The 22687-nt window shown below is 51.4% G+C and overlaps 3 protein-coding genes across 6 annotated transcripts; 2 read left to right on the top strand and 1 right to left on the bottom strand.

Moving 5' to 3' along the window:
* Nucleotides 1-1744: 1744 nt before the first annotated feature.
* LOC121361826 (cathepsin G-like) lies at nucleotides 1745-5934 on the bottom strand. 2 transcript variants are annotated; one of them, XM_041482887.1, is made up of 5 exons: nucleotides 5889-5934; nucleotides 3303-3450; nucleotides 2980-3115; nucleotides 2450-2701; nucleotides 1745-2188 (listed from the first exon to the last, which is right to left on the bottom strand). In XM_041482887.1, exons 2-5 carry the CDS (start codon nucleotides 3389-3391, stop codon nucleotides 2054-2056), a joined length of 612 nt encoding a protein of 203 aa, XP_041338821.1. In that variant the 5' UTR covers nucleotides 3392-3450; nucleotides 5889-5934; the 3' UTR covers nucleotides 1745-2053. The 2 variants fall into 2 exon arrangements, with proteins under 2 accessions (XP_041338821.1, XP_041338812.1); XM_041482878.1 differs by lacking the exon at nucleotides 5889-5934 and adding an exon at nucleotides 3537-3643.
* Nucleotides 5935-7406: 1472 nt separating this feature from the next.
* On the top strand, nucleotides 7407-9487 carry S1PR4 (sphingosine-1-phosphate receptor 4). The gene has a single exon (XM_041482855.1). The coding sequence runs from the start codon at nucleotides 7540-7542 to the stop codon at nucleotides 8743-8745; it is 1206 nt and encodes a 401-aa protein (XP_041338789.1). The 5' UTR covers nucleotides 7407-7539; the 3' UTR covers nucleotides 8746-9487.
* Nucleotides 9488-9937: 450 nt separating this feature from the next.
* NCLN (nicalin) lies at nucleotides 9938-22687 on the top strand. 3 transcript variants are annotated; one of them, XM_041481764.1, is made up of 16 exons: nucleotides 9938-10181; nucleotides 12968-13158; nucleotides 13369-13513; nucleotides 14128-14222; nucleotides 14451-14531; nucleotides 14696-14799; nucleotides 15071-15159; nucleotides 15306-15445; nucleotides 15809-15987; nucleotides 16189-16276; nucleotides 16375-16413; nucleotides 16515-16678; nucleotides 17286-17339; nucleotides 17431-17509; nucleotides 18710-18807; nucleotides 21270-22687. In XM_041481764.1, the coding sequence occupies exons 1-15, from the start codon at nucleotides 10001-10003 to the stop codon at nucleotides 18767-18769; spliced, it is 1689 nt and encodes a 562-aa protein (XP_041337698.1). In that variant the 5' UTR covers nucleotides 9938-10000; the 3' UTR covers nucleotides 18770-18807; nucleotides 21270-22687. The 3 variants fall into 3 exon arrangements, with proteins under 3 accessions (XP_041337698.1, XP_041337707.1, XP_041337692.1); XM_041481773.1 differs by having other exon boundaries at nucleotides 20146-22687; XM_041481758.1 differs by having other exon boundaries at nucleotides 18710-21400.

The raw sequence follows: 22687 nt of genomic DNA, 5'->3' as shown, positions 1-22687 counted from the left end.
CAGGCAAGAACCTGGAGGATTTGTCAGCAGAAATCCAGGCTGGGCTGTGGAAACCTCCTTCCTCTGGTGGGGTCACCAGGGGGAAAGGCCACGAGAGCAGGGCAGGCACGCTCCTTCCCCTGGACTGCAGACTGTTTTCGTATATTTAAAATTCCCCACTGGTTTTTCCCACCACAAACCCACTCACAAAGTCTCCTCCTGACATCACAGAACATCCTCACCCCTGCCAGGGACTTGTGCACTCACTCATTCACCAATTGTTGGAACTCTAATTATGGAACAATTTTTTTTAATTTAAAAAAAAATTTTAAGGTATGTAGGAATAATTGAATGAGTATTATTGTTATTAAGGTTAAGTTGTTGTTGTAAAGTTTGAATATTTTGATGGTAAAATTGATGAGATTGTTGTTTGTGGTTAGGGTAATGTTGGTAATGAGAGTATTACCAACATTATAGCATTTTTTAGCATTACCAGCACTTTTTACCATTTTTTTTGATGAAAAATTTTGGAAGAGAAGTGTGATTGTGAATATGTATTATAAAATATGATTCAGTGTGTTGTTGAATTGTATTTTAGAACATCTTATATTTTTATATTTATATTTATATTTTTATTATTTAATATTTTATTTCTATGTTTTATAGTATTTTAGTAATATATTGAATAAAGGCTGGTGATGAATTTTAGATAAACCAACTTTATTTAATCTGTCCCCATCATCTCCCCCTGGGAACTCTTGGCTCTCTCTGTACTCAAGAGCTGCAAGGAAGGAGCTGAGGGCTCAGGGAGCAGCCACGGGAGGAAGCTCAGACTCCAAAGCAGGAGCTGTCTGAAAACAACCCTCGAGCAGCTTTGTGGGGACAACTCGTCCTTGGGTGTCACCCAGCTGAAGGGAGAGCTTTGGGCTGCCCCAGAGCAGGCTCTGCTCGGGGGACAGGGATGTGCCAGCAGCCAGGACTGTCCCTGCCTGCTGCAGGGACCCAGCTGGGCTCTGCAGGGAGGAAAGGAGGAAGTGGCTTTGGGGTCAGGCACTTCTGTGAACCCAGGTCCTTCACCAGCCCTTCAGTTCAAGCCTTTTTGTGTTTCTACCCCGCAGAAATGGGGATGGGCTGTGGCTGCAGAGCCTGGGAGCAGCGGGTGTGTGACAGCTGGGACTGGGCTGTGCCTCCTCTCTGGGATCCTAAACCCTGTCCTGGGGTCAGCAGGCACCTGCCTGCCCCCAGGGGCTCAGTGCACAGCGAGTCCAGCTCCCTGCAGCGGCGCAGCCTCCTGCAGCTCAGGAGTGCAGCCAGCTGTGCCAGCTGTGCAGGCTGCTCTGCGCCCCGGGCTGCAGCACCTCGGAGCGAGCAGCTTCACTCTGCAGGGAGCAGCACCCTCCGAGCCCTGGGCGCTGCTGATGCCCGCACCCCTGCTGCCCGTGCTCCCAGGAGGGTGGCACCACGCTGAAACTGGTGAAGGGACTGTGTGCCCACCGTTCTTGCCATTTCTACCTGGGCAGTTTCTCTCCCCGCAGCGCACTCACCATCCCTGTGAGCCCAGGTCCCTGTGACCCCAGGAAGGGCAAGCCTAGCTCTTGTTTCTCATTCTGCCACCGACTGAGGATGCAGAGCTGTGATTGCTGCTGCCCCTGCAGCCTCTCAGGTACAGCAGCCAGAGCCTCCCTCCTGTTAAATGTGATTTAACCATTTCTCTCTGTGGCAAAGCCACAAGAAACACGACACACACTGGGAGGTGCAGCTTGGAGTTTACTTGAAGTGCAGCAAGGTTCAAGCAGGAACAGGGTTTTATCTCTGAAGGAAGTGGGGTTTCTTGTGGCACAGCCTCTTTTTGGGCCATCTGGGGCCATCTCTGCTTCTGCCAGGGGGGTTTAACACAGCCCTGAGACAGGAAGGGACGGGCAGCAGCCCCAGGACAGAGTGAAGGGTGTGCACTGATCAAGCCACTTGGGTTCCCGAGGAGACAGGAGGGAGCTGAGCCTTCAGCAGGGGCAGGAAGGAAGCTCTTGCAGTGTCCAGGGCCACACCAGAGCTGGAGAAAGTGCTGCCACTGCCACTACTTCTTCATGACTTTTTTGATCCAGGGCAGGTAGTTGGAGATGCGGGTGTAGACCCCAGGTGGGGAGTTGTAGCCAAAGGAAACAATGCCTTGTGCCACTTTATTACACACCAGGGGCCCGCCAGAATCTCCCTGGGGAGAGATGAGATTGATTTTAGAGGTCATTTTCCTGTGGTAACAGATGTACCCCTGGTCCCTCCCTGCCCTGGGGCTCCGGTCCTGCCCCACATCCCACCCAGTTTGAGGGGCTGCCCTGGGCTGTGAGCTGGGGTGAGCTGGGCAGGGGCTGTGGCTGGTGTCAGGACATCCAGAGAGCCAGAACTGTGATCAAATGCTTGTCACCTGCCCTGGGAGCTGCTCCTGCTCCCCGAGCAGCCCCTGTGCCTCCCGTACCTGGCTGGAATCCTTCAGCTGGTGGAAGCTGCCCGCACAGACCATGCCAGAATCCAGGTGTGGGTAGAAGAGGGTGCATTTCCTGCGGCTGTAGATGGACACTTTGGTCTCAAAGAGCTTGTTGGTGGCCCTGTCCTCGTCGATCAGCCCCCAGCCTGCAATCATGCACTTGGTGCCCGTGGGGAGGTCGCTGCCCGTCCTGGGCAGGGAGATGGGCTGGATGTACTCATTGAGAGCGACCTTCGATGTCAGCTGGGGGAAAGCAGGGGGTTGAGAGAGTGTCCTGCCCTCCTGGGAGCAGGGCACTCACTTTGCAGAGACAGGGAGGGTCTGGCAGGCTCAGGGAGCTGCTGTGAGAGCCACATGAGGCTCCAAGCCCTGCCCATGGCTCCTTCCCTGGTCCCTCTTTGCCCTGCCAGCCTCCAGCACCTTGGGCAGGAGCAGCTTTGGAGAAGGAGCTGACAGACAGGACGAAGCCTGCCCAGCCCCTGGTGGCCCCACAGCCCCTGTGTCCCCTCAGAACTCCTTGCCTGCAGCAGCATGATGTCGTTTTCCATCGTGCTGGGGTTGTACTCGGGGTGCTCGTGGTACTTGAGGACTCCCCGGACCTGCTGGGTTTTTTCTGGTTCGTGGATGTTGTGAGCCCCCAGGATGACTGTGATATTCCTGGCCATGGCAGAAGGAGGGGGAAAGGGGAAATCGGGCTGGGTGTCACCCCCTCCCCACCTCATTTTGGCAGGCAGGTGGAGAGAGCTGCCCAGCACAGGAGGGACCTGCTCCAAAATTGCTCCAGGGAAGGAGCTCCCAGGTTAGGGGAGAAAGAAAGGGATGAAACCCCTGCATCAATACTCACCCCATGCAGTGTGCAGCTGACATCACCCAGTCAGGGGCCACCAGGAAGCCCCCGCAGCCCCCCAGCTCTGCTATCTTCAGGAACGCCATGTACGGGTGCGAGTGGGGCCGCGCCTCGTGGCCCCCCACAATCCCACCCCGCAGAGCACCTACAAGACACCCCAGCACAGCATGAGCCGGGGGCTGCTGAGCGCCCCAAAGGAGCCAGCTGGACCCCAGCAAAGCCCTGACTCACTGGCACTGGCCCAGGGGCAGCAGAGCAGGAGCAGCAGGGCTGGCACTGCCTGGGGCTGGCACATCTCTGCCACGGCTGGGTGCCCGCTCGGGTGCAGGTCCTGAGTTTCCCCCTGTGCCAGGAGTTGGTTTTATAGCCTGCAGTGTGTGCCAAGCAGCCAGGAAACCACGTGCAAAGGGCTGATTGGGTTAATCAGGGCATCTCTGGCCTGGCCTGCTCGGTGCCCACGTGCCCCTGGCTGGCATTGATGGGTGATAGCCCAGGGTGGAAAGGACAGGGCAGGCAGAGCCTGGCACAGCACAGTCACAGCCTCAGGGGGTGCTGGCAGCAAGAGAAAGGTGTTCTCTGGTGGTTTTGAGGTGTGATTTCATATTTCTCCCACACTTTCTGCTTAATGTTTTTGCCCTGAGGAAATGTAAGGTTCTAAAAAAAAGGCCACTTAAAAAAAAAAAATCAGAAAAACTTGGCCATTTAAAGTTGTTACTGTGGTCTAGAGGAAACAATCCTGAAACTTGCTCTTTCATATTCTTGTTTTCCTTTGAGAGGTGCTCTGCAGAGTCTCTTTTCCTACAGAGATCCACCATCACCCCAGCCAATTTAAATGAAAGGGCACAACAGCTGTGCCTGGGATGGTTTTTGAGCACTGTGAAAAGTCAGATCTGCAGGGTTTGGGTCAGCCCAGGTCAGAGAAGAGCCTTCCTGGCTCTTCTTGGCTCCTCTGGGGCCAAAGCATCCTGCCAGCCTGGGGACTGGGATGTGGGAAGTGCTGCTCTGCAGCAGAAGAGACCAAAGCGGGGAAGTGCAACCACTCAACTGCCAGGAGTGATCAGTCATTTTTAAACCAAGCCTGCTCCACCCTTCCTGGAGCAGAAAAACACCTGCAAGTGGATGCCTTGGGGCCATGCAGAGGGGACAGGAGGGGTGCATGAGCAGGGAGAGATGTGGGACAGAGATGGAGATGCCTGATGTCCATGAGCCAGCCTGGGGGCTGCCTGACACACAGCTCTCCACAGAGCTGAACCCATGTTTTGGTTTTTTAAATCATAATATCTGAAAGCACAGGCTTTAATCAGGACTGTGCAGCAGCACAGCAGGAAAACCTCAAGAGGAATCATCGATATTTTATCTTGTGTTTGTAACTTGCTGTCTTTGCCCTGCAGTTACTTGTGGCCCCCCACAATCTGTGGCTGGAAACCCTCCTGGGAGCAGCAGCTCCAGGACAGGAGGGACAGGCCATGGGCACAGCTGCTCTCCTGCTCCTCTCTGACTGCTGAGAAGTTCCTCTCTCTGAGGTCAAGGTATTTTGGCCTTCCTGTTGACCTCTGGAGGGTTCCAGGGCTTCTCTGCTGAGGAGCCTCATCTCAGCATCCATCAACACCTGCTTTAGGCATGGAGCTGGAGCAGGTCCACAGGGCTTCAGGTGTCCCTCGTGTGTCCCCTGGCCCTTCCCAGCCCAGCAGTCAGGGCCACCAGGCAGCTTCAGGCAGATTGTGGCTCTGATCTGAAGGAAGAGGTGAGAAACCTTGCAGGAGGGGGTGTCCCTCCCCTGCCCCACTTGGCTTCAGAGCAAGAACATCTGAACTGGGATGGCAGCAGAGGAGAAGGGCCAAGATCCAGCTCAGGCTGGGACTGTGCAGAGGGCAACGGGGACAAGACAGAGCAGGAACTTCTTCATATGGGGGCTCAGACACCATTAGCCCCCAGTCATGGATGTGTTCGTGGAAGGGGCATTTTTTAGGAAGATCCTTCGATGTTTTGCTGGTCCAGAGAACCTGAACACCAAGGGTGAGGGGGTCAAGCTGTCCCAGCAGCTCATCTGCCTCGAGCCCTCCTGCCCTCAAAAGAGTTTGCCTGCCCCATCCTCTCCACAGATCTCTCAGGAACTCTCTGAGACTCCTCACACATTGCCAGTCTTGGAGAAGCTACTTAGAGCCCCTGACAAGGCAAGTTTCTCCATCCTCTGATCTTTCAGGAACATTCCACTGTTGGACAATACCCTTTTCCTGACCCAGAGATAACCCAGACCCAGATCCAGAGACCCAGAACTTTCTATCAAGCCCTAAAAACCTCTCTACAGATCCATTTCCCAAAATCAAGCCCTAAAAACTCTCTCCAAATCCATTTCCCACATTCCACCAGCTCCGTCCTGAGCAGACACGTGAGCTGGAGGTTCCCCCTGAGGCAAGAGCACAGCTCACAGGGGTGATGTGCCAGGGTCACTCTGACCCTTTGGATTCCAGGGGTCTGGGGAGGGTTTGGGAGTGAGCTCCTGGTGCTGAACGTGCAGCCCTGTGCTCATGGCCCTTCCTTCCTGCTGATTTCTGCTCCTTCAATCTCGGGTCATCTGCTGACCTTATCACTGTGAGCTTCTTTCCACACTGCTGATAGAAAAGGCCAAAACCCCAGCTGAAAGGGTGAAGGTGGAGGATGGAGCCCTCTGCTTTTGGTGAGAGCCACTCTTGCTTGCACGTGGCTTCCTGCAGGAGCATCCTTTGCATTTTCCTCCTGTCTGTGCTGCCATCCGGGCTGGGATCAACCCACGCAGGGATGGATGGGCTCCCTGGACAGCTCCCTGCTGAGGGGAGAGCTCACTGCTCTTTGCTCTCAGCCTGGGGACATCTCCATGGCTTCCTGGCAGTCTGGAGGGAGAGCCCAGGGGCAGCAGGGCACAGCTTCTGCTGAGATCCTGAGTTAAAAGGGGCCCTGCTTTTCTTTCATCTCAGCCACTCTGCAGCTGATTTGGGTGGGGTCCACCCTGCACAGAAATGTGGTTGATGTTGTAACTTCCCCTTTTTTCACTTTGATAGGTAGAAGCCTCACTTATTTTGCACAAGGAGCTGTCCCCGCTACCTGCACCGTGCTGGGCCTCAGACAAGGAGCTGGAGAACGCTGCTGAACCTCCCTCGGGCAGCAAGAGCATCCCAAAATCCATGACAGGTGAGTCCTGAGGCAAATTCCCAGCCACAGTTGGGAATAGCACGTTCCAAGGCTCTCCTGTTGAGTTTTGCCAACATAAGGAATTAGGCCAATGCTGGAAATCAACATTTCAGCCATGCTCTCGTTCCTTGGTTCTGGTCTCAGCACCTTGTGCCTCCTCAAAAGTGAGAAGCAGCAGCTTTTTGCCTCCTTCCCTGCCTGTGGGAGGATCCTGACCCATCTCCAGCAGGTGCTTGGTGAGTTGAAGGTGTAGCAGAGTGTCAGGGCACGTGCTCAGCTTGGAGAAGCTGGTTTCCTTTGGAGTGGAGGGGCTGAGGCTCAGCTGCAGCCCCACAGGTGCCAGGAGCTGCTGCACAGACAGGATGGATGTGTCTGGATGTGTTCTGAGAGAGTGACAGCACGGATCTTCCTCCTGAAGAAGGAAGAGGGATCCTGGATGTGTCAGGAGAGAGTGGCAGGAGCTGGGCCCGTGCAGTGACAGCACGGATCTTCCTCCTGAAGGAGGAAGAGGGATGATCTGGGCATGGCACAGGGCAGCAGTGGCTCTCTGCCAGGCTCAGGGGTGAGCTGAGTAGCACAGCAAGCAAGGCACTTTGTGTCTCAAGCTGTCTGGGTGCTTTCACCAGCACTTGGATCTGTTCAGCCCCCCAGACCCCACCCAACACATCAAGGTGTTGCCCTGTTTGACACAGCCTGCTCCAACCCTGGCACGTTTCTTCTTTCATGTCACACCTTCACAACCACAGCAAAGCTGAGAATAACCAGACCCTTACCAAGAAATGATGACAGCTGTTAGAAGAGATGTCAATACTGTCAGTCACAACAGGAAACTTTATTAAACAACAGGAAGCCCATGCTCATGGGTGGACTTACAAAACACCTCACCCTCCTCTCTCCTTGCTCTTTCAGTGCTGCAGGGCTGGCAGACAGGGCTCTGACCCTCACCTCCACTGAGCAGAGCTGGGTTCAGCTTCACAGCTGCTCCAGCCCTCAGACAGAGGGTCTGCTCTCTACCTGACCCCTTCCTGCGTCGAGCATCCCCTGACTGCTGCCCCAGGCTCAGAAGATGGCTGCTCCAGTGCTGGGCTGGCTGGTGAATCACTCCCTCCTCCTTCCCCTGGACTCTGCTCAGCTGCTGGGCACAAAATCCTCCTGCCTGCAGCTGGCCGCCACGAGGAACGTGAACATCATCCTGCAGCACTACAACTTCTCAGGCAAGCTCACCGCCCGGCACTCCGGCGACGAGGGCATGGGGCTGCTCCGCACGGCCTTCGCCATCATCAGCTGCCTCATCATCCTGGAGAACCTGCTGGTGCTGCTGGCCGTGCTGCGCTGCCTGCGGGGCCGGCGCTGGGTCTACTCCTGCATCGCCAGCATCACCCTCAGCGACCTGCTGGCGGGCATCGCCTACCTCTGCAACCTCTGCCTGTCGGGCAGCAAGACCTTCCAGCTGTCCCCGCAGCTCTGGTTCCTGAGGGAGGGCATCCTCTTCATCGCCTTGGCCGCCTCCACCTTCAGCCTGCTGGTGACGGCGGTGGAGCGCTACAGTGCCATGGTGAGGCCCATCGCGGAGAACGAGGCCAGCAAGACCCTGCGCCTGCGCGGCCTCATCGTGGCCTGCTGGCTGCTGGCCCTCGTCATCGGCCTGCTCCCGCTGCTGGGCTGGAACTGCCTCTGTGATTTCCAGGCCTGCTCCGTGCTCCTGCCTCTCTACTCCAAGGATTACATCCTTTTCTCCGTGGTTATGTTCAGCATCATCCTCCTGGGTATCATCGGGCTCTACATCTCCATCTTCCACCTGGTGCAGGCCAGCTCCAGGCAAAGCTGCTCCCGGCACGGCCGCCGGCGCTCCCTGCGCTTGCTGAAGACGGTGCTGATGATCCTGGGGGCCTTCATCCTCTGCTGGAGCCCGCTGTTTGTCCTGCTGCTCTTCGATGTGTTCTGTGACACCGGGGCCTGCAGCCACCTGCACAGCCTGGACTGGACCCTGGCTCTGGCCCTGCTCAACTCGGGCGTCAATCCCGTCATTTACTCCCTGCGCAGCGTGGAGGTTCGCCGTGCCGTGGGGAGCCTGCTGTGCTGCTGCTGTGTCAGGGCTGGGCTCTGCAGGCCCGGCAGCTGCGTGGCCATCTCGGACATCAACTCTGGCTCCTCCACGGAGAGCTCCCTGCGCTGCCGGGACAGCTTCCGCGGCTCCGTGGCCTGGAACGCTCGGCCCAGGGCGCCTCTGTCCAGCAACTCCAGCATGATGAGCAATCTGCCCAGTCTGTGAGGGGCCACGGGGAGGACAAGAGGTGCCAGACAGCCCCCAGGACCTCATGGTGCTGCTGCTGGCCTGGCAGGACTGCAGCAAGGCCGGCCAGTTGTGAGCTGGACCAGGATTTGCAGCCCAGGGACAGGAATTGCTCCTAGGCTGGGAGTGAAAGACACAGGCACATTTTGGGATTGGTGCTCTGCTGGGACAGCTGCAGTGCTCAGGTTCTCTGTGTGCTTTGGGTGTGCAGAGGTGCTGTAGCTGCCCACCTGAGGGTGTTTTGCCCCAGGCCACGCTGGCAAATAGGGTGGATTTTCCCAACCAGGTGGCCCTTCCAAGCCTTTGGAATCCTTTTGGACCTTCTGTGATGGGCACAGCTGCTGGGAAGGAATGCAAGCTTGATGTTCTGCCCAGCCTGAGGATGGCGGAGGGCTGCAGCCACAGCCCAGACTCTCCCCAGGGTGCAGAGGCTGGGCACTGAGCCAGGGCAAATGCTGTGACCGTGCTCAGAGCTGCAGTGACAGGGCTGGCACTGGCACGGGCAGAAGGAGACTGGGGAGCCTGGTGCCATCCTGGACCTGAGGACACAGCCAGCTTGTGCCTCAGATCCCTGCTCTTCTCTCTCTTCTCCCATGTAGGGAATCACCAGAGCAGCACCCAAATGCCTCCTCTCACCGTGCCAGAAGGCCACCAAAGCACTGGGGACTCACATAAATCCTGCTGGCCCAGCCCCTCTGCAAGAGCTGAGTGTGCAGCCCATTTGTTTTGCAATAAATCAAGGTGATCAGAAAGCCTTGGGTTGATTTCCTTAGATTTTTTTCCTCTGGAGGCCAGGTACTGCCTGGGGGATGTTTTTGTAGTCTGGGAACAGCTGGAGCTGCCCTCCTGTTCTCGGGACAGGGGGATTGCCCTGCTCAGGGGGCAGCAGGAGCCTCCTGCCTGGTCCTGTTCATCCCATCCTGTCCTGTCCTGTCCCATTCATCCCATCCTGCTCCATCCTGTTCACCCCATCCTGTCCCATCCCATCCCATGAATCCTGTCCTATCCCATCCCATGGATCCCATCCCATCCCATCCGCTGGGGGGCGCCCGGAGCTCCGTGAGGAGCGCGCCCCCTGCAGGCCAAGGCGGGGCGGTACCGCGGCCAGCACGGTCTGCCGCGACTACAATTCCCAGCGCCCCTCGCGGCGGCGAGCGAACTACGGGTCCCGGCGTGCCGCGCGGGGCGCGCCGTGCGTGCCGAGCAGGCCGCAGTGCGGGCCGGGGCCGCGGCGATGCTGGAGGAGGCGGGCGAGGTGCTGGAGTCGGTGCTGAAGGCCTCGTGCCTCCCGCTCAGCGTCCTGCTCTTCGTGCCCGCCGTGCTCCTGCTCCTGGGGCCGCCCCCCGCCGCCGAGGCGGCGCACGAGTTCACGGTCTACCGCATGCAGCAGTATGAGCTGGGCGGGCAGCCCTACGGTGAGGAACTGCACGGCCCGGCCGGGCTCGGTGCTGCCGGCAGCGGCTCCTTCAGGGGTGGTGGGGCCTGGGAAGGGAGCGCCGAGCCCGGGGAGCAGCCCAGGGTAGGCCGTGAAGCCGCGGGCGGCCCGTGGAGGGCGGCCCGGCCTAGGGGAGGGCTCGGGTGGGCTCGGGGGGCTCTGGGAGGCGGCAGCAGCCGGGCCCGGGGCCAGGCCCAGCCCCGGGGCAGGCCGCAGGAGGGCCCCGTCGGGCCGGGTTTCACTGCCCAGGCTCAGCACGAGCGGGAGAGGGGCCGGGAGCTCCATCGTGGTGACCTAGAGGTAGCCAAGGAGCCCTGGGTGTGGGCTGGGGGCTCTGGGTCCTGGGGGACTGCTGCATCCCTCCTGTGTCCTGGTAACCTCGGTTGTGGGCTCAGCTTTGTCCTTCTGCCTTTGACTCGTTTATTGACAGGTTGATTCCTCTTTGCTCCTCATCCTCTTCATCCTCAGCTCTGTGTTGCTCCAGTGGCTCCATTTCAGAGCCCGTCCTTCCCCTGTGTTAGAACTGACCTTTACTTCCTCAGTTCTCTCACTTGCAGCCTGCTGATTGTGCAACACCTTTCTCTGGGTCAGAGACACACCCTGTTCTGCAAGTCCTTGAGGTGTTGCAGCCCTCAGCCTCCTCCCCTGTGTGCCCACAAACCCAGAATCAAAGGTTGTTTCTGGGTCTTCTGTAGTGATTTTATTCCAGGCCAGGCCATGTGTTCTGTCTGTGGGTGACTCTTCCTATAGAGCTAACAATGAACAGCCTCACGTTTAATTTGTGCTGTCCGTGAGACACCATCTCTCATTCTTTCAGATCTTAATAAGTTCAAATATGTAAGATATGAAATGCAGCTGTGCCTGTGTACTTCTTAAACGCTTCACTCTTCTGCTGGCTTCTAAATAAATGAAATTCTTTCTGGGTTCTTCCATCACAGTTTCTCAGAAGGTGTCCACATCTTGCTGACAGCCTCAGGAGCTCCAGGGCAGGCCCTGCATGGGGGTAGGACTCTCTCTCTTTGCTCAGGTGCTGGGAGCTGTTTGTTGACAGGCTTAGCAGGGATGTGGTTCAGCTCACAATTTTGTGACCTCTTGAAAAGCCAGGTGTTATTTTTTTAAGATGCTTCCAGTTAACTTTTTCTGCTGTTTCTTTTCCTGGAGCCTTTTAGCTCGGTGGGCTGTGTGTTTCCTTTGTTCCTTCCTGGGACAGGAAGGGTACTGCTGCTGTTCCTGTTCCTTGTGTGTTCTGAGATGTCCTTCAGGATAAAAGCTGCATTTCAGAGCAGTCTGAGTTGGAAGGGACCCACAAGAAGCACAGAGTCCAACTCTCAAAGGGAATGACCCACAGAGGGATCAAACCCATAACCCTGGTGTTATTAGCACCATGATCTGACCAACTGAGCTGATTTGTTCTTCCAGATCTTGTATTATTTTCCAAAAATACCCAGTAACAGGTTGCTGCTCAGCCTCTTCTTGCAGAGGGAAGAGTTTTTTGTCGGTATCACTCACAGAGCAATTTAAGAACAAGCTTGGACTTCCTCTAATGCTGATAGAATGAGAATTCTTTAGTTTGTAAATGAGTGATTCCTAACCAGTTCTCTGTAGAGAAGCTACAGAGAATGAACCTGTCAGGAAAATACTGTTGAGTGTGCTCTGCTTGGATGTCAGAGAGAGCAGAACTTCAGGTGCACACGTTGCTGTGTTTATGCATCATTCCTTTGGGAATGGTGGAGGGATTATCCCCATTTTGAATTGTTTTTCTCTGGTTGGACTGGGAATGCTGTTAGTGTTTGTTTGTTTAGTGTCAGAGGTCTGTGGGGAGAGTTCCCATTGTGCCTGGCCTCTGTTTCTGGGTAGTATGCAGGGGAAATGAAGATTTTTCTTGTTTAGGTGTTTCTGTGACCTTTAACAAGACCAAACTAATGTTAGAGTTAAGCTAAGCCAGGTTTAAATCCAGTTCTTAGCAGTGCTCCTGTTTGACAGGGGCTGGAGCACCTTGTCTGTCCCTGTGTGGGGACCCAGAATGGTGAGCTCTCCAGTGGAGGTGCCAGAGTTATAGAAAAATAAATTGAATTATAAATTGTAAGGTGGATTTGACCCTCTCTATTTGCAGAAGATGTCCTTTTGGCCCTCCCTTGGGGAATGCAGGAGCTTCTGGCAAGCCTGCTGTGCTCCCAGGGGATTGCATTTCCACGTGGGGGATTTGATCTGCTGGAACTGAGAGCAGGAGAGGGCCAGCCCTCAGGAGCAGCCTGCTCCTCTGTAACTCTGCCAGCTCCAGAACCTTCCTTGGGGCTGAGTGAGAGCAGCCCTCGGGGTGACATGGGCCAGTCTGGTGTCCTTTCATCAGGGGCTTCTGCAGCTTGATCCTCCAGCTGGGGGAGGCTCTGGAGAGCCAGGCTGTGTCCAGGTGTGTTTTTATTAGGTGCAGGTGAGCAGACAGGTAACCTGTGTGTTGTGTTGAGGAGGAAGACTGGAAGGTGAGGCTGTGGGGTGTGGAACAAGGGGGTCTGGCAGGATTTAGACTGGAAGGTGAGGCTGTGGGGTGTGGAACAAGGGGTCTGGCAGGGTGTGGCTGCACAGGAAAACCCGCAGGCCTCTGCTCCCTCTCAGATGAGGACGAAGAGGCGAACTCAGCTTTCTGCAGCTTCTGGCCTCTCTGCAGCCCATCAGACTGTCCCCAGGAGCGTTGTGAGCAGGAGGCAGGCTGAGCAAGGGGGATGGGGTGCAGTGCCTTAGCAGCCCTCCTGCTTTCCCTGCTGGCAGGCACCAGGAGCGCCGTGCTGAACACGGAGGCGCGCACCGTGGAAGCGGACGTGCTGAGCCGCCGCTGCGTCATGATGAGGCTGGTGGACTTCTCCTACGAGCAGTACCAGAAGGCTCTGCGCCAGTCAGCCGGGGCTGTGGTGATCATCCTGCCACGATCCATCTCCTCTGTCCCCCAGGATGTCGTGAGGGTAAACAAAAAAGTTTTCTTTCCCTTCCCGTGGGAGGTGCATTGGAGAAAAGCTTGGTTGCTGAAGGGCTGGAAGATTCTGTTGTAATGCACAATAAATTGTATTTTGATTCTAAAACTTCTCTCTCTGCTTTGGTTGTTGATTTTTTTTTTTTTTTGACACCTCTTGTGTTCAGCAGATGCTAAGTTTGTGTCTCACTTAAATCTTCAGCAATTCATGGAGATAGAGCCAGAAATGCTTGCTATGGAAACCATTGTGCCAGTCTACTTCGCAGTGGAGGATGAGGAGCTGCTGTCTATCTATGAGCAAACACGGGCTGCTTCTGCATCACAGGGTTCTGCCTCTGCTGCAGAAGGTGAGTTCTAACAAGGAGGAAAAAGTTTTGAGGAAGACAGGCCTGTTCCCACCTCTGGGAGGAGTCTGCTGTGTCATCTGCACCATGAACCAGTGCTCTGTCGCCTTTGTGTTTATTCTGTCTTTGTCAAAGTGTTTAGAGATTCAGTGGAAGAAAAGCACAGTATAAGAAAGCATTATTTGACTATATTTGGACATACAGTTGCAGGAAGCTCTCAGCTTCACACTGTTTCAAGTAAGGTAGAAATCAAAACTAGGTTAAATCAATATTGAAAATGTTAAGTGATGATGGTGTGTTGGTGGAAGCTGAAGCTTTTTGTCTGACCACAAGTCAGTTTCATGCTTCCATGTAAATAATATGACTGACTTATGGACCTGCTGCTTATGACTAATTTTAGTACTGCTCAGGAAAAGTTTTTGACCAGCCAAAATACTGGGATTTTAGGACAGAATGAAAAAGCACCAAGATTCTGTGTCATTGCATAAACACCAGTTACAAGTGTGAGGGCTTAAATGGTTTAAAGCTGGTCTCTCAAAGCTCAGTTAGCAGGGGAAAGGAAGAGATGAAACTTCCCCAGGTGTACAATGTGGGGTTTTTTTGTGTTTTTGTTTCAGTTCTGCTGCACACAGCAACTGCCAATGGCTTCCAGATGGTGACCAGTGGGGCTCAAAGCAAAGCTATCAATGACTGGCTCATCCCCAGTGTGGAGGTGAGTTGTGTATGGATTCAACCTGGCAACACTGATGAGGTGACTTCTTTTATTGGGACTTTATCACATGTTTGGTCTGACAGGGCAAGTCAGGGGAGTCTCAGTCAGGTATCTGAAGTCCTCACAACTGAGGCCATAGCAGATTCAGCAGGAATGTAGAAGTCAGGCTGTCCTTGTACAGGCACACAAGAGGTGATGAGGAGTGACACTGCTCTCTTTCCTCTTCAGGGAAGGCTGACAGGGCTGGGTGGAGAAGACCTGCCCACTGTTGTGATAGTTGCTCACTATGATTCCTTTGGAGTGGCTCCAGTGAGTATTCTTTTCCTGCAGCTCTCTGTTCCTTTTCCCTCTGCCCATGTGTCTTGGCATTAAGGCTGTGGGGCAGTTACAAGTGGAGCACAGTGCTGTGCTGTTCTAATAGCTGAGAGTCAGGGTAGTTTGTCACCTTGTGTCTGTCCCACCTCATCCTGCAGTGGCTGTCCCATGGGGCTGACTCCAATGGCAGTGGAATCTCAGTGCTGCTGGAACTGGCCAGGCTGTTCTCTCGGCTCTACACCTACAGAAGGACCCATGCTGGGTGAGGAACTGCTCTGTTTGGGGTTAGATGTGTGTAGCTGACACGTGGAGGGGATGATGTGGGAAGCAGATTCCATCCTCAAGCACTGGGAGCTCCCCACTTTCAATTTGTCCTGCCATTACCTGAGTATGTGCCATGTGGGAAGTGTTAATGGACAGTTTGCCTTGGATGTCAGGTGCAAGTGGTTGTCATTTCACCACACCTAAAGGCTGAGTGCAGGAATTCTTGGAGTGCAGCATGCTAACCCTTTTCTGGCTTCTTTGATGGGCAGGTATAACTTGCTGTTCTTTGCATCTGGAGGTGGCAAGTTTAATTATCAAGGAACTAAGCGGTGGCTGGAGGATAATTTGGACCACACTGGTGAGTAAGGGGCTGGTTGTGTTAAAAGTCTATAATTAATTGTCAGCTCTCCTGTGAGAATCTTTTTCTGTGAGCCTTCCTTTTTTAGGGGGGTGGAAATCCCAGCACAAGATGTAGCAATAAACGTTTGGATTTTTCTGTTCCAGATTCCAGCCTTCTGCAGGACAATGTAGCATTTGTTCTCTGCCTTGACACTCTGGGCAGAGGCAATAGCCTTCATCTTCATGTCTCAAAGCCTCCCAAGGAGGGCACCCTGCAGCATGCATTTCTGAGAGAACTGGAGATGGTAAGGAAAAGCTTTTTAGGTTCACGGGAACTTGGGACTTACTATACAGCTCTCCATGAGAGGAAGGAAGATGTGAAGAAAGGGTGTGCTATTGAAATAATTCATGTGTTGTTTAGAATCACTTGATTTGAAGTGCATACAAATCCTCATGCCACAGTCCCAAGTGAAGCAGACTAGATCTGCAAATGCTACCCTGTACAGACATTAAAACTGCTCTTTTTGACCTGAAAATCCAGCTTTAATAATGTCAATAACTGCACCTCATGTTCTGGAGCACACAGAAATGGGTGTAGGCAGACAGGGCAGTGCAGGGTGGGACTCTGCAGCGGGCAGCACCCCTGAATGGCCTCCCCTTGTCCTCAGGTTGTTGCCAGCCAGTTCCCAGAGGTGAAGTTCTCCATGGTGCACAAGAAGATCAACCTGGCAGAGGACATGCTGGCGTGGGAGCACGAGCGCTTCGCCATCCGGCGCTTGCCGGCGTTCACCATCTCACACCTGGAGAGCCACCGGGACAGCCTGCGCAACAGCATCATGGACAGGAGGTGAGGGGCCCTGGGCAGGCAGGGCTGGGCTTCAAATCCAGCCCAGAAACCTGCCCTCACAACTGCTCGTGGTGTTCTCATGGTCAGGGCACAGGTGACAGACGGTGGGAGTTGGGCTCTGGATTCAGGCTCAGTGAAAAGGGGTTGTTTCTGGAGGAAGTTGATGCCATTGCAAGCCCATGATCTTCTCTTTTGTTTTAGGGCACGAATAGACACTAAAGCACTGACCAGGAATACTCAGATCATTGCTGAGGCTTTGACAAGGGTCATCTACAATCTAACAGAAAAGGTAAGAGGTGCCCACCATGCAGTGCTGGCCAGACTTGTCCTGCCCAGCCAAGCTCAAAAATAACCTGGGTTGGCTTTTTATTCCATTTTCTGTTGCAGGGAGCACCTGCAGATATGCAGATCTTCACAGATCAGATGGTAAGCACAGTACATTATTTTTGTAACCTGTGGAACCTAGAGTCTGGGAGAGAGCTCTGATGTGTGCTTGACTCCCTTTCTCTGGTGGTATTTTTCTGCAGGAAATCCAGCAGGAGCAACTGGAGTCAGTGATGGACTGGCTGAGCAGTCAGCCCAGGGCTGCCCAGCTGATTGATAAGGACAGCACCTTCCTCAACACCTTAGAATATTATATGGGACGTTACCTGAAGGATGTCAAGCAGCACCATGTGAAGGCAGACAAACGGTAAGAAAAGACGTGAAAGAACCAGCCAGGGCATGCAAACTGGCTTCTCCCTGGACAGAATTTTGTCTCTGAGCTGCAGCTTTCCTGGGTTCTTGACATGCAGCTTTGTTCTTTTCTGCTCTCCTGTCAGTTTTGGTTCATGCTTGGTGTTCTCACAGAGAAAGCTGCTCGTGATTCCTCACAGCACAGGAACAAGGCCCAGCAGCTCCCTCTGTCTGAAAAGCTTGTTTTTAAACTGTTTTGGTTCCACTGTTCACAGTCTGAGAGCAGGAGAGGGCTAAGTTTTGGTTAATTACAAAAAGGCAGCTTCCATCCTGTTGAAGCTGCTCGAGCTGAAGCTGTTTTAGTGAACAGAGGGAGGAATCTTTGATGTTCAGCCTCTTTGGAGACAGCTGAACACCAGCATGAGTTCTGAATTATGTCCTTGGGCTTCTGATAGTAGGAAAAGAAAGTCCTGATGACTAAAACCAGCTCAAAACCAGTGTTGGGGGTGGTCATACTTGCCTGGTTGGATAAACTTGGGAGCAGCTCTGGGCTGTCCTGACTGCAGGGTCTTGACAACAAAAAAGAAATGCAACAGAATCTGAAAAATTTCTCCTTTGCACAGGGACCCTGAGTTTGTTTTCTATGACCAGCTGAAGCAGGTGATGAATGCATACAGGTATGGAATTCCCTTGGGCATGCTGGGCTGTTGTCTCACCCCCTGGCAGGAACTGCTGTAGCAATTTCATGTGCACTTTTCCTTATTCCAGGGTCAAGCCAGCAATCTTTGACCTGCTCCTGGCTGTCTGTATTGCAGCCTACCTTGGTGTTGCCTATGTTGCAGTGCAGGTAAGAGACACAGATACATTATTTTCCTTATAAAACAAGTTAGATTCAGGAATTCACACAGTGTCAGCACTAAAGCTGGAACAATAATGCCACTTACCTGTGCTGCAGGCAGTCTCTTGCCATTCTAGTGCAAACCTGTTCTTTAGAGCTGCTTCTTGTACTCAGGGACATGCATAACTCACTTGCTAATCTATTTTGGCTCCAAACTGAAACTTTACAACAAATTTTAGTTACCTTGGTAATTTAAAGGTTTGCAGCTTGTACTATTAGGAAATATTTGAACTTGGGATGCAGCTTAGAAATGCATCTTCAGAATTCTGCTTTCTTTTTTCAATGAAGCCAGAAATACATCCTGTGTCCATACCTCTGGAAATGTGATACTCCATGCCTTGGCCAGCCAAATTTAATGTTTTTGTGTCAGTGTTAACCAAGACAGTGTGAGCAAGGCTTTGTTCCTGCCTGGGGTCATGAAGGACATGAATGAAAGGGAAGCTTTTTAGGTCACTCTCAATTTTGACCACTTTGTGTTATTTGTATCTATTATTTGTTAAGGGAAATGACAAGCATTTTAAATGTGTAAGAATATAAACAAAGGGAAAAACATACTTTGATTTCTATTAGCAATCTTCATTAGTTCTGTTATTTGAATTTGAAATTATTTGAAGCCTGAATCTTGTTACCTCTGTCAAATATCAAATCAAAATACAATCAACCCCAGCAAAATCAAAAGAAGAATTAAGTGAATTTCTAAGTCACTGGGGAAATGGTGAAAGAGAAGATCCAGTTAAAGAATTGTGAATTGCTGGGAATCTCTGTTTGCCTGGTTCATTTTTACCTTCCTGAAACTGCTGGCAGCAGTGTTTCTATAGAGACCAGGAACCTGCATGTGTTGAAATCTGAAGCTTTCTCCTCACCTTCAGAAGGAACAGAATTGCATTAAAAATGAAAACTAAAAAAATCTTTAACACATCTTCACAATGAGGTGATACAGACCTGCACAAACACTTCTGTAAGCCATCATTTTCTGTATAACTTGGCTTCCTTGTCATAATTCCTCATCCATCAAGTCCCACTCCATCTTCAGGATGAGTGGTTGATGCAAACAAGGCTCTGCATTTGCACACTGGTATTGTTTTAAGCCTTCTGCTAAGCTGTGTGTTTAGAACTGTCACAGTTACTTTTTTTCCCTTCTGTTTCCAGCACTTTGGTCTCCTTTACAAGATGATACAGAGATTATCCCTTAAAACCAAGCAGCAGTGAAGCACCAAGTCCCCCCACCCAGCAGCACTGAGCCATCGGTGAGCCCATTGGGAACCTTCTGCCTTCCACTGAACCCTGCTGTTCCTTTTCCTTTGTCTCCTCTCTGCTACTGTATAGAGGGGAGGAAGGCATAAAGAAAATGAAATTTTAACTCTTGTGCACCTTTGAAGTGCTTTTCTTCACCTTCTTCCCCTGACTTGCACCATGTCTGGTTTTCCTTTGCATTTGGGTGAGGGAGAGGCTGAGAGACTTCAGCAATTCCTGCAGTCTGATTTTGGGCAGCTTCTCTGAGTGTCACCCAAAGTCCAGCACCTTCATGGACACTGTCACACAGCCAGCCTGCAAACTGAAACTACAGCCTGACATGGTATCTCTGCCCAGCAAACAAGGACTTGGAGCAGTTGTTTAAAAGAAAAAACCAAAAAGTGCACATGCAAATTAAAGAGAATGCAATTAGCATGTTTCCTTATGGCACCTCTTCCTTGAGTTCACTGCCTGGCTTCAGGGAGTTGTGCTGAGCAAGCAATGTCTGCAGCAAGCACCTTCTTGCATTTTGTTCAAACTCACCCCCTTTCAGGAGGTGCACTGGGAGTGATCTTGAGTGTTATTACCAGGATGAGGAAAGATTAAGATGGGGTTCTGGCATGAGGGTTCTGCTGGGACAGGTTCTGTCCTGTCTCTCTTGCAGGATGCATTTGGCTGTGTATTTGATTTCTCTGGAGGTTTTTGGTCCTTGAACAGTTCACAGCTGCCACCACTCTGTGCTAAACTCTTGCTTGATTTTTGAGGGGTGTTCCCTACTCCAGCTGCTGCAGGATCATGTTCTGTGCTGCCATGTACTTACACAAGCTGGTTCTGTTTATAACGAGAGAAGAGCAGCTCAGACGTGGAAAATTTATTGAAATACTACAAGCCCTAGGCTAGCTGTAGGTCTAGAAGATAACCCTGAGCACTGTCCTGCCACCCAGCAAGTTTTGAGTCCTTTTCTGTAACCTCTTCTGTGTACATGAGCTCTCTTCACATGCCACAGTGACAGTTTTTAAAAAATTTAAGCTACTACTTTTAATTAAAGCAGCATAACTTACAGAGGCTGAAAAGCTAATTCGAATTGAGGTGGACCTTTTTTCTTTTGAATGCAAGGAAAATTCCAGCTGTGGATTCCTGTCTGCACACACCTGCTCTGCACATGCTTGTCAGAAAAGGGGTTGTTGTGACCAGTCACTGTCCTTTGGATGGGCACCAAAGCACTGATTTCCATCCTCCTTTGTTTATTTTACTGTAATCTGCTTCCTGGAGTACCCTTATCCCATGATTTGTCCTTTCTGCTACTTTAAATATGTAGCAATTTGTTTTTTAAAAGGTCTTGTCTTTTCCAGGAAAGCCTGCTGGTGTCAGTGGCTCACCGTGGTGCCAGCATGGTGCCAAGCACTCCAGAACTATCAGCCACACTGGGAAATCTGCCTTTTCCTCATCTTTTGAGTGCTCATTTGAAATGTGTCTCTCTGCATGCATGAAGTGCTCATGGCACTCCTCTGCCAAATGAATTTATAATGACTTCAGAAGTTGCTGGAGTGGCTGAAAGGCAAGCCTTGATTGTTTTCCACTGGTTTTTATGCTCTGCCCTTAGAGACTGCATCTGCTGTGCCCTGGGGAGCTGCATGCCCTGGGCTGGCTAGGTTCAGAACATGGATGGTACAGTGGCTCTCTGAAGAACTCTGTAGGCTCTGAATATCGGAGTAGTTTGAGTCCTCCAGCTGCAGCATCCATTTCTGGTGTGTTACACTTCAGGAGGTGGTGTTCCCTCCAGTCTAGCAGATTATTTCACCAGTCTTAATGATTAACTCCATTACTTTGCTGAGAAAAATAGGAAAATAATATTAGCAATGCTGCTGCAGCTTGAGTTGATGTGTGTAAAATTTGGCAGTAGTGGGCAAGAGTGACAGAACAGACCTGGGGCTTGTTCCTTGCTGTGGAAACTGTCAGCCTTCAGTCTTCCAGATGAGCAGCTCAAAGTTCAGAATCAAAAACTTCCACCCAGTCTGTTTGCAGAGGCTGTAGCACAAAGAAAACACCTTAGCTCTGTGTGGTCTCAGCAGTGAACTGTTAACACTCCTGATGCAGTGCCAGAAGCCAGTGGAAACAACCTAAAATAAAGATGGGTAAGATGAATGAGGAGAGTTCATAAACCTGAGGGGCAGTTGGGATGGCACATTGCTCTCTCCCACACAATGGTAGTTTGTCCTGTAATCCTTTTGTGTCTCTCTCCCTGGCTGCCATAAAAAGTAGTTTTTACAACAGATAAAAAGAGTTTTTGCTTTTGATCAAAGTGCACGTGCACTGAAACATAAATGCTCAAATCTGAGCTAGTCAAATCCCAACTTCCTCGTAGCTGGAGCAGAGTGCCCATCCTGGGATTGAATTTAAATCCCAACTTCCTCGTAGCTGGAGCAAAGGGCCCATCCTGGGATTGAACTTAGTTCCCACATTGTTGTTTCCTTAGGTAAGTCAACAGAGAAGCTTGCAAAGAGCCCCTGGAGCTGATCTGCACTGCAGCATAACTGATCAATTCAGCCACCAACACAAAGGCAGAAATGCAATGATAAAATAAAAGTTCTCCACAATGTTCCAGAAGAGCTGTGTAGCTGATTCTTATTGCCCTTATTTTTACCTATCCTCTTTTTCTGAGGAGTTTGCCTGGCCTGTAGGGAAGAGCATGGAAAGCATTATATCCACATCCACACAAGTGGCTAACAGTTGGTACTTCTAGCCAGAAATCCATTTTCTTTGCTATTTATCTGACTTCACCCGTTGTCCTGGTGCTGTCAGAGTCTGCAGCTCACAAAGAACTGGTTTTCCATCAGGGTTTAACTGAAGCTGTTAATTCCTTCTGCCCACTTCCACCTGCATGGACATTATTGGGAATTGTTTGGGAGTAATTTGGATTATTGTAGTTCATCCCCCAAATGAGAGGGGTTGGTTTATTGTTGGGAGAGAAGTAATGCTGTGCAATATGAACTCTACTCAGTGCAGAGAAAATCCTGAAGCCAGAATGGAATTAGGTCTCCCACTATCTGTGGCTGAAAGTCACCACAATCTATTTAGACACTCAAAACCACAGCTATACCCAAAATTGCTGTGGGGCTTGGTTTTGAGGGTGTTTTGTTTGTTTTAAATCTCATGCTCTTACATTGTTCATGGCCCAAGCCCAATTCCCAGGCTGCTCCTGCACCCCGTGTTTAAGCTGGGTTTCACATTTCATTTGGTCTTGACTCACCAATCTGAAATGCTGGGGCTGCTCCTGGATGTCTCAGAAAATTGGGCCTCTGGGTACTTGACTGTAGACTCCTGCTTGCTCACTTTAATCTGTTTAGTTTCTATTTGTAGTTACTGCATAGCAACTCCAAGGTTATAATCTGGAATATTTGCAGCTCAGGAAAATGATTTGATTTATCTAGCAATGTTAACTCAATTATTTATCTCCTGTGTGCCCTGAAGAACAAATGTATATTGAGGTGAATATTTAAAAGCTAATAGAAAATTCAATGCAGTTGATTTACATATTTTAGGACTGTAAATGTAATAATATTTAAGTATTTTAACTTCGGGTTTTTTATTTGTTTGTCCCTTTTTCCCTTGGAAAATAAACCAAGTTAATAGGTTTGATGCATAGATTTGTCAGAGATCTATTTGCTCACAAAAATGGAATCTCCTTGCATTATTTAGAGGAATAGACACCTCTACAAAATGGGAGAAAATCTATGTATTTAAAAGCTTCATCCAGTCTAGTCAAAGTGTAAAATAGTGACAGAAAACATTTACACACTCCAAGCATGATTCCAGCACCTTGAGGTGAGCAAATTCCTGTTTATTCCGAAGGTTTGTGCTCATGTGAAGCAATTAAAGATTCTATGCAAAACA

Source organism: Pyrgilauda ruficollis, unplaced genomic scaffold (assembly GCF_017590135.1).
Source record: "Pyrgilauda ruficollis isolate IOZ18807 unplaced genomic scaffold, ASM1759013v1 scaffold115, whole genome shotgun sequence".
Classification (NCBI taxonomy): Eukaryota; Metazoa; Chordata; class Aves; order Passeriformes; family Passeridae; genus Pyrgilauda; species Pyrgilauda ruficollis.
Note: the sequence above shows the minus strand (reverse complement) of the source record. Positions and strands in the feature narration are given on the sequence as shown.